The sequence below is a fragment of the Microchirus variegatus genome (assembly GCF_963457635.1).
Source record: "Microchirus variegatus genome assembly, chromosome: 12".
Lineage (NCBI taxonomy): Eukaryota > Metazoa > Chordata > Actinopteri > Pleuronectiformes > Soleidae > Microchirus > Microchirus variegatus.
This window is the reverse complement of record NC_139813.1, coordinates 25,231,491-25,242,365: the sequence shown is the minus strand read 5'-3', so window position 1 is coordinate 25,242,365 and position 10,875 is coordinate 25,231,491. Positions and strand designations below refer to the sequence as shown.

The window sequence follows — 10,875 nt, the reverse complement described above, 5'->3', positions numbered from 1 at the left end:
AATATCATTTTAATCCATAAACTCAGAAGATTTTTATATAAATGTAGAACAGCTCACTTACAGAGCGGAATATTTACATTTTTTTCAATAATAATCATAATAATCATAATAATCATCATCATCGTCGTCTTCCGTCATAATTTTAACACAATAAAACTATTTCCCCCCACAAATTAAAATATTGCATACAAACACAAAAGTAAACGATGTGCAGTGGAATGATTATCAGCAATATTTTGTACATTTTTCTGAGGTCGATTTCACACGTTTAAAAACCCTTTAAAGGGAAATGACAAACACTTTAAGAACACAGGTTTACACAGTCAGTTCCTAAAATGGGCGGCATTTCCCTTTAACATTCACCAATTGAAAAGCATCGGAACGAAGCGGATCGTCAACGCAATAATTACCGAAAAACTAAAGAAAAACAACAACGACGACGAAGAGCCGGCGCCTGGTTTTTGTTTCGGAAAGAGAAAAAACAGTGAATCTGCCGTTTAAAACGAAAACACCGGTAAAAAAACGCTGACAAAACCTAAAATCACACGTCTGCGCACACTTTAACGGACCTACGATCTTTAAATATGACGAAGTCAAAGTATCGCAGTAAAATTTTTTTCTTTAAATCACTGCCGAAAAAACCCCCCCCAAAAAACGTAAAAGACAAAACACGTTTGCGATAAATGTCGTCACAGATCGCGAAAATTGAACGATCAAATCCAGACATTTTAAAAGGAGCTTAAAATTTATATTTTATTGAACGTTTTTTAGCCAAATCGGTGAAAATTACCATGAAAAATCAACCAAGGACCAGCGTGTAGGATGTAGTGCCCTCTAGGGGTGACGTTGCACACTGCAACCAACGTTTCCAAACAAATATTGATACGACAACAACGTCAAAACCTTAAGGGCTGATTCTAACTTTTATTTAAAGTGAAATTAAATTACATAATTAAAAAAAATTATGCATAAAATTTTGCAAAATTTTCGCAAACATTTAAAATATGATCCATAATTTGTTTGAATAATTTCTTAAATGAATAAAAAATAGTTTGCTTTCTGGTACATGTAGGCCACCGTACTTCCACGACACACTTTTGTGACGTTTTTTTTTTCCCGTTTGATGCAATCTGCAGCCTCACCACTAGGTGTCACTAATGCTTACATCCTGGTTCTTTAAGTCATTTTTTAATCATGAAAAATCTTGATTTCTAATCTCAATAAAAACAGATTGGTCGTCAAAACTGATTTAGAATTTTTTAGAAAATTTAAGTAAACAAAGAATTACGTGATTTGAAATTTGAGACAGAGCGACATTTAACTGCTTTATGAGCCGACTTTGGGCTAAAATCGCAAAAATAAAAGCTGAAAAATGTGTATTTTTTAAATCAAATCCTTTCATTTTCGTTCTAAATCAGCAGCTTCAGCATTTTAACACTAAACCGAACGATCAAACACTTGAATCCACTTGGTTTCATCGTTTCATTTCTTATGTTTTGAGTTCCCGAGAACAATAAATAATAATTAAAGAGAAATCCGTCTAAGATGTGACTGATTAATATTCCTGCAATAACGTCCGATCGTTGCATCACCAACAAACAAACAAACAAACAAACCCCCGCATAAAACAGAGAAAAAAAACAACGCGCGTCATCGTGCTAACGACGCTAACGACGCTAACGACAAACCTCTCTCCCTGTTCCACAAACTGCGCTCTAGTTTTGTGCTTTACAAGATCAAAGAAAACAACAAACGCGAATCAATCAAAAATATAAAATATTCCTCACTTCACATTAGATCGTACATTCATTTAAAAAAAGTTCCTATTCTGCGACGACGTTCTGAAAATCTGCCAAAAACTGACTTCACCGTCGGCGATTTGAAACAACTTTACGATGGGAATAAAATGTCGCAGAAGCTCGACTGATCGGCCGATAAACGTCAACTGATAAAAGCTTTTTAGCGACGTGGAAAAACTCTTTTGACGCCGATTTCCGATTTTTTATTTAACGTAAAGCAAATGACCCAAATTTCGCGTTCTTACGTTACTCACATCGTGTCTTTTGCGTGATTTAATTTACACCTGATGTGAGCGACACGACGCAAACAACGCAAAAAGGGCTACATTTGTAAATGTGTCATTAGCTTAAACCGCTAGAGCAAAAAAAAAGTGTGCGATAAAAATATCGTGGGAGCCAATCAGCTTTGAGATTCTCCCAAAATACTTGACTCTATTTTTTGGTCACACTTTACGATGAACATAGTTAGCTTTAGCATTAGCTTTAGCTAACATTATGTAAACAAACACGGATGTTGTGGCTAAATTTGCCGCGTAGCAGTCGAGCGCCGATATTTTGTCAAATACCCAATGTTTTTTTTTTTTTAAAGGCAGAACTTTGCAGCTTTTATTCAAATTACGTCAGTTCACGTCTTTTTTTTGTGAAGTTGTGAAGCTTTTTCCTGATACTTTACACCCACAGCAACACCTGGTGGTCACACAACAGACAACACAATAAATTAACAAAAATCAACCCTAACGTTATATAAAAATTAATCATGACTGAATATTTTTGGTATTTTTCATATTTGGAGAGAAAAAATGAAATAAATAAAATGAGGGAATTTTAGCAGAATTTGTGTCGGGACTTTGTTTTAAATTCATCGTACACGTTTTGCAGCACAAATACTGATATTTTCACAACGAGACGACACGAACAACGCAATGTTTTACGAGCTGAATGCGACGCAACCTGTCAGCGATGATTTAAATGTGTAAAGTAAAACATAATCTGGGATTATTTGGGGGGGGATTTTTCTTATTGTTATCGTATATCACGAATATCTTAAAACACAAATAAACTCTTAAAATCTTTGACATATTTTAGCTGACATTTCAAAATCCTTCACTATTCTTAATCTCAACTCTACGATCACGCGTCGGGGATAAATTATATCACACTTTAGCTAAAAGACACATGGAATATTTAATCTGGATTTTTAAGCTAAATCAGGTTTGTGATTAAAAAAAAACAAACAAAAAATCACTCCTACATGAATAAAACTCTTAATTTGATAGGTCCATGTGTACTGCAATTACAAACTCTCACCACTAGATGTCAGCATTTATCTAACCTGGGAACTGGGAGTTTCCATTATCAGATGATGTGTTTTTACAAAAAAACCCCCAACAAAACAACGTTTGTGCTACAAATTTACGCCGAATATCACGCGAGGGGGGAAAAAGTGGGGAGTCCCGCGTTAATCTGGGTCTCGTTTTATTTTGGTATAATCCTGGGAAACTTGACTTAAAGCTACAAATCTGGTTTTAAACTCTGTGTGTGTGTGTGTGTGTGTGTGTGTGTGTGTGTGTGTGTGTGTGTGTGTGTGTGTGTGTGTGATGTATCTCCTGTTTGAAAGGCACTAAGACTGAAGACTAAACTGGATTTAATCTGGCTACAGTTCTGTGTGTGTGTGAGCATTCGTTAGCGTCAAAAAACCCTCCTGTCAACAACGAAGCCCCGCCCCCAACCCCCCCCCCCCCCCCGGGTCCCCAAAAAGAGCGGTAAAATGGAACGGTGTTAGCGTCGGAATGGTAAGGCTGCGAGTTACTGACAGTCAGTTATGGCTTTGTGTGGCGGTGAAATGTCGCGGTGTGGGCGGACGAAAAAGTCTTCTGCGTCTCCTCACGGAGGAGAGACGATCGCGACGTCGCGACAGGAGGCCGGAGACAGGAAGCAGGAAACAGGAAGTGAGACGCCAATGGGGGCGGGAACCACGAGACCAACGTTGCAAGACAAAACGGTTTCGTAAAAGGAGAATGTACCATTTTTTGAGTTGAATGTATCATCATACTCAAAAGAAAACCAAAAAAACGTCGTCTTCCGACTTCTCCCACGTTAGCCTTCCGCGGACTCTCGGCTTTTTCTCGGTCAAACCTCAGAAATACTGACGCGAATGTGTGAGAGATAAAAAAAATAAAATAAAATAAAAATCCACAGCCTAAGAAACGAACGAATTGAAGATACAGACGAGATTTAAGCAGAAGAAGAAGAAGCAGCTTTGTGTAAACGTTCCCGTGGGGGGGGGGGGGGGGGGGGAGCGGACTCGCTGTCAGGCGCGGAGCTAGCGGTGCGGTCGGTTGCACCAAACTCGCAGGAAGTCAGGAAGAAGCCGAGCTGCCGCCGTCGCCGTCTGTTTCCGTTTTCCCCCGACGACGACTGAAGTTCAGTTCAGGCGCCACAAAGAAACCCAGTTCCTGTCCAGATGCGGGAAACCGTGCAGCAGCCAGACAGAAAAAGACGATGCACGAAAAAGCGATCAAGTCGAAGCGATAGACTTCGCGATTCCCGTTAGAGGAGAAACGGAAATCTTTCTGGGTTTTTTTTTCGAGGTCCACAGAATCCACATTAGGCAGACGTCCGGTTCAGGTCTTTCTCCCAAAAAAGAGCCGCAGCTACTAAAAAAAAAAAAAAAAAATACGATAACCAATCAATCACGTGATGATGGAGCAGGAAACGCGATAAATCACAGCAGGAACTCGTGAAGAATCACTTTCATCTTCTTCTCCTGTTGATTACTTATCACATGACCTGGCAGTAAAAACAAACAAAAACAAACAAAAACAAAAAAAAACACGTTGGTCCACATGATCAGCGTTCTGGACTCAACTAGCGCTGAAAACGTTTTTTAAAAACAAAAACCCGGAGAAATTAAAAAAACAACACAACAACAAAACTCCAAGACTCCACAGCGAGGATTCAGCTCCAGCAAAGGCTTGAATTCAGTTTTGATCCCGTTAAAAAAAAAAGATTAAATCCCATTTAAGAGTCGCGCATCGCCGTCAGGGACTCGGAAAAGGTTCGGAAACCTTCTTCAGACAAACCCGGACTGGATTAGACTGGACTGGACTGGACTGGAGGCTCAGGTTCACAGGATCAGAGGTTCTCGCACTTGGTTTTGTTTTTTTGTTTTTGTTTCGTTTTGTTTTTTTGGACGCCAGCGCTCGATCGGTAGCTCTACTCCACCTCGTTGGGTCGGTCTGTTTTGTCTTTCTTGATGACGGGCAGAGGGTGAGCCTCGGTGTTGAAGACCCAGTGGTCGAACGGTAGGTGGTCGTCGTCGGAGAAGAGCAGGTACAGATACCTGCGGGCGAGAAGAGAAAAACTTTATTTAATCAACGTAAACTAAAACTTCTGTTTCTTCCTGGACAAACCAGCCAGAGCATGACATTGTTTTTGGTCTGTGAGGGCCACCGTAGTTCCCTGACACACTTGGGAAAAAGGGGAGGAGCTCTTTGTTTGTATATAATCTGCAATTCCACGATGAGCTCAACTCCAGAAGAAGAAAGAACACTTAGGAAACTTCTGAGGAGTCAATAACAGCCTCTGTTAGACCTGACGGAGGGAGCATTTGTGTGTATACACCAGCAGAGCAGGGGCGGACGGAGACAAGTCATAAACTGCTCAACAACTGCAACTTTTTGGGACCTTCTGAAACTTTTTCATAGTCACTTCTCCGTGTTTTTAGTCTCACACCAACCTTTACTAGCCCAGCGTTGCCTTAACAACGGTTAACGGTGTTAGCGCTAAACGCACGTTAGCGCACGACGCGTTGACGACCGACCGGAAAAAGAAGCGCAACGCAATGTTTACGTGCCGCGGCGCCGGAGTCCAGGTACTGTTTACCAGTTAGCTCCGTTAGCTCCTTTCAGCGCCGTTAGCACGTGGAACTGGAGCGGTCTGTTTATTAAAGGAAAAGAGCAGCGCTAACAAATAACCAGCGTACCTCTGTACTGTGTATGTGTGCCTCTGTTTTTAAAGGTTAGCGTTACTTTAGAGACTCATCAACAACGTAAACATAGCGTCACACTTGTCTTCTTCCGGTCAGTCGCCATGGAAACGCGCCATGCGTTAACGCGCCCATCACTAATATTTACAATGCTAACGGGGTACTTTCTCATATTTCTGCCTCTAAATATTTGAACCGAACCTTAAAGAACTCTTGACTTTGTGACGTTGAGGTCAACACATATTGATCTGTAAAATGACGCAGACATTTTCATCTGAGTGAATGTGTGTGTGTGTGTTAATCAGAGAGAGGATAAAATTTACAGCCCACATAAAAAAAGGCAGGATTTGATGGCTAACGGCGGCTCACCTCCGTCAGCCGCCGTTAGCCTAACCTTGACTTCCTGTAAACAGCTGCGTGGCGGAAGAGATGAGGAAGAGGAGGGAGATGAAAGAGGCAGGACGAGGTCGTAAAAGAGTTGTGATGGACGCGACGGACGTGGCCATAAAACCTGTTTTTGCTGCCGCCGCTACGTCAGCTACGCTAACACTGTCGCTCAGGTCCACGTTGTGTATGAAGCTGAGCAAAACTGACAAACAATCATTGAGGAGAGTTCACTTCTGCCAAGATCAATGACGTAAATGTTTCAGGCTCATTATGAATCGACTTCCAAATTAATCATCAACTATTCTGACAATTGACTAAATGGTTTGAGTGTTTCGCTCTCATTCTTGTCATGTGATTAGGGATGAAAATTAGCATTCTTGCTATAATCCAGTTTGTTTACACCGTGACGACTAATGTTTATTAACAGATGTTGTCCCATCAAATAAAAGTTTTTATTAACGTTAAAGTTTTACAAGACCTTCACCACTGCTAACACCGCTAACAACACCAACGCAACAATGTGAACAGTATCACCTCCACCTCTGCTAATGCAGCTAACAACACCGACACTAACACCAATGCTAACCCCACTAACTATACTATCAGACACCACCTCAGCTAAAACCGCTAAGAACACCAACACTTATACCAATGCTAGCCCTGTTAACAACATCACTAACAACACTGCAACTGCTATCACGGCTAACAATACTACCACTGCTGCTAAAACGCTAAAAATAACAATATTAACATCAATGCTAAGACCAATAACAACACCAACACCACTGCTAACAACACTGTAACTGCTAACACTGCGAACAAAACTATCACCTCTACCACTGCTAATGCAGCTAACAATCCCAACACGAACACCACCTCTAACAATACGACTATCACCGCCACCACTACTGTCAGGGCTAACAACACCGACACTAAAACCACCACCACTGCTAACAACATGCTAACAGCGCTAGCTATACTATCACCTCCACCACTGCAAATGCACCTAACACCACCACCACCACTGCTAACATCACTAACACCACTGCTAACACTGCTAACAATGCTATCAACCCCACCACTAACAACACCATGTGCTAGAAATCATGGATTTTGTTGTTTACAATCTAACGAACAAACCAAAGTAAACAAACAGATGAGGTCATAGGTCATGTGTACACACACACACACACACACACACACACGTTAAACGGTCGTGAACACAGATGGAGAATCATCTGAGGAGGAAAACCCCGTTAGCTGCCAGACACAAACCACACTGAGCGACTGAAAACACATGCAAGGACACATTTGCGGCGACACACTCGCACCCAAAACACACACACACACACACACACACACACACACACACACTAACAGTAATGCACCGGAGGGCAGTTAAGTAAAAACACAAGACTGCGAGCGCCGAGTGAGGAAACGAGAGGTTCTTTTATCAGGCGGCATAAAAAGAATCTGTTAGCGTGTTAATATATTCACCGTGTGTGAAAGAAGCGTGTGGGTGATAAGAAAAGTCTTTCAGTGGGAATAAATAGTGCGTTCAGAGAGAATGTTTAATAACTCTCACGTTATTATTATGTCCTGAAAAAGAAGGAAGCGCCGAAGGTGAACGGTGGGAGAATCCTCCTCTTGAAAACGTCCACTTAATAAAGTCAAACGGCTGTCGTCGACAAACACGGAAATAACCGGGACGCTCGGTGAATCCTCGCAGAATAACCGGGATTATAATCTACAGCGAGGAGCTTTATCTGTCAGGTGGAGCAACTTCCTGTTGTGGTGGACGGGTGAATCTGAATTTGTTTGTTCCCCGATGACTTCTCTTCACACGTGTATATTGTCGTTTTCTCGTTTTTTCCCTGTGTTTTTGTACGTTAAAAGAGTACAAATACTTCATTACCGTACTTAAGTACAACATTCATGTATCTGTACTTTACTAGCAACCTTTACTACTTCTAAAACTTAAGACTTTTCATACTTAAGTACAGTAAATGTCATATACTTTAAGACTTTATATTATATAAAGTCATTTTCTGGGTAAGATACTTGTACTTTTACCTTAAAGTATCCGTTTAAGGTACTTTATACAAGACTGTTAATAACATTAAAGTAACGTAGATGATAATTCAAACGGGAAAGCTGTTCAAATTCAAAATATCCGTCCTACAATCGCAAAAAGACATTTTAAAGTAGTCAACAAGTTGTCCAGTAGACTTTCACTGAAGTAATATTTAGTGCTAGGCACGTTAGCGTGCTAACGGGGTCAATGTTAACGCATGTTAAGGCATGACGCGTTTCCATGACGACTGAATGGAAAAAGACGCGCATGACGTCCTGTTTATGTAACGTTTCCTTTTCGTTTAATACGAAACAGACCGCTCCAGTTCCACTGTAGACGCGCTAACGCCGCTAAAGGAGCTAACGCAGCTAAGGGAGCAAATGGTTCTAAGTGGCAAACGGTGCCTTGACTCCGGCGCCGCGGCACGTAAGCATGACATCATGTGCTTTTTTTTTCCGGTCAGTTGTCATGGAAACGAGTCATGCGCTAACGTTGACGACGTTAACCACCGTTAGCGTGCCCAGCACTAGTAATATTATATATAGCATATATAGTGACTTCAACTACTACCAAAGTCATTTTCTGGTAACATACTTAAGTACTTTTACTCAAGTATCACCTTTAAGCTTACTATATACAAGAATATGGTTTTATCGTGTACAAAACAAGTAAAGATGTTGGTTTTTATTATATAAATCCGTATAATTCTTCATTCTGTTCACACAGTGTCCCAGAGAAACACTCAATAAAGAACGAGTGTTTTTGAATGATGCGACAGAACCTTTGACGGTGACCTTCACGACTCTCTGGAGCCTCGTGTGAACCAATGAAAATGCCGTATTTAATATTTATGTGTGTGTGTGTGTGTGATGACAGCACAATCTCACTTGAGCGTCTCGGCCAAGTAGAAGCTCTGCTGCACGTCGTCGTGGTTGGGGGTCGAGGCGTAGACGTCCCGCACGCCGCTGTAGCCGCCGCCCACTCTGCAGTGCTGCTCCAGAGCCTGAGTGACGAGAAAAAGTCTTATTTTCTAAGGTTTTGACTTTCTTTACTTACTTTAAACGTAGATTTGTTGAGCGATATATGTGATTTACTCATATACAAAATACCAAATAATAACTTTTTTGCGTGCTAAATCACTTTCTTCTGATTTTTTAAAACTAAATTTCTCTTATTTAGTGAATTAAGTCATGTCTGAGTAGACGGTGTAAACTCGTTATGTACAAGTTATGGCTCTTCACAAAAGTACATGCAGACGACATTAAAATCACGCCTGTTAATCCCTCACACGATAGAATAATTTGGCCAGATAATCTGTTCAAATCAGCCTCAAATCAGCCTGAAATCTGGCCAATTATCTTCTAGTGTGGGGGCGGGGCTTAAGGGCTATAATATATTAATATATGGTTCCTCCTTCTTGATCATCTTCCTCATAATATTGTTAATTTACTGCAGAAAGAGAGTCCACATTTTGTTTTCACGTCTATGTCACTAAAACTTCCGCTCTGACATGAAAAAAAAAAAAAAAAAAAATTCAAGTTAAAATAATGACAAATATTACAAATATATGGCTTCTCTTCTCTTTGACAGATATATATATACTGTATATAATTCTTGTTTTACCTGCACAGCCTCCCAGCCCCACTCCCTGTACTTGGGGTCATGGGTGAATCGCCACATGTACATGTACGTCTCGATGACCTCGGGACGCAGGATGAAGTACTTCTCGTTCTGGCGAGTGGCGATGGCCTCGACGCCGCCGTCGAAGCGGAACGCCTCAGGACCAAGTTTCAACGCTACACACACACACACACACACAAAAACAAGAGAGAGAGAGAGAGAGAGAATAAACGTCTAAAACACTGGAAAAACGGTAAATTTAAGTGAAAAAGTGACCTGTAATTATTATAATTACAACCAGAAAAATACACTTATTTAATACATTTTAATTATTTATAAACGCAACACATTTTCTTCTTAAAAATGTTAACAATTTTTAACAATCTACCTACATGTGTTAGAATAAAAGTACATTTGCTTAAAAAATAAAAATTCACAGTTTTCGTAGTGTAAAAATTTGCTTTTTTATAGATATTTTAGGCTGCCATATTTCTACGGAAGCCCGGATGTACAAAACCAGCCAGAAGTTAGCTTAATATAAAGGAGAACGACATCCTCTTTGGTATGTGGAGGCCACCGTAGTTTCCCAATCGCACTTTCATGGGAATGTGAGGAGGGAACAGTGAAGTCGTATTTCTTAATTTTGCACTTTCCCACTTTTTGCGTTAACCGTAACTACGCAACGGTTTGCGCTAACGGAAAAACTCCAACCGTTTCCGAAAGCGGAGGAGCTGCACGTCAGCGCCATCGTGTGGTTATCACAGTCATTTAAATCGCGGTGTTGCAGGAAGCCGGCGAATCAGCACCTTTTTTTATCTATCAACAGAGAGTCAAGAGTTGGGGGGGGGGGGGTTGAACTGCCCGTCAAATGTCATTTTTAATATGTTTTATACTGTTTTTCTTAACTTTAAATTGTTATAACACTATTTTAACTTGCAGTTAATTGTCAACAACTGCCAGATATTGAAAGTTATTCTGGAAATGTTTTATTTTCTGGCTCTTTAAAT

The 10,875-nt window shown here is 40.6% G+C and overlaps 1 protein-coding gene across 1 annotated transcript in view; it reads right to left on the bottom strand.

Annotated features, from left to right (window-relative positions):
* Positions 1 to 5,015: 5,015 nt before the first annotated feature.
* The window catches only part of man1a1 (mannosidase, alpha, class 1A, member 1), a gene marked incomplete at both ends in the record, with an annotated part of 154,930 nt that continues 149,070 nt past the window's right edge, over positions 5,016 to 10,875 (bottom strand). Inside the window, 3 exons of the mRNA XM_083899187.1 lie at positions 5,016 to 5,142; positions 9,136 to 9,251; positions 9,872 to 10,044. Of these exons, the coding sequence (XP_083755313.1) occupies positions 5,016 to 5,142; positions 9,136 to 9,251; positions 9,872 to 10,044 (416 nt within the window). The remainder of the gene's footprint in view (positions 5,143 to 9,135; positions 9,252 to 9,871; positions 10,045 to 10,875) is intronic.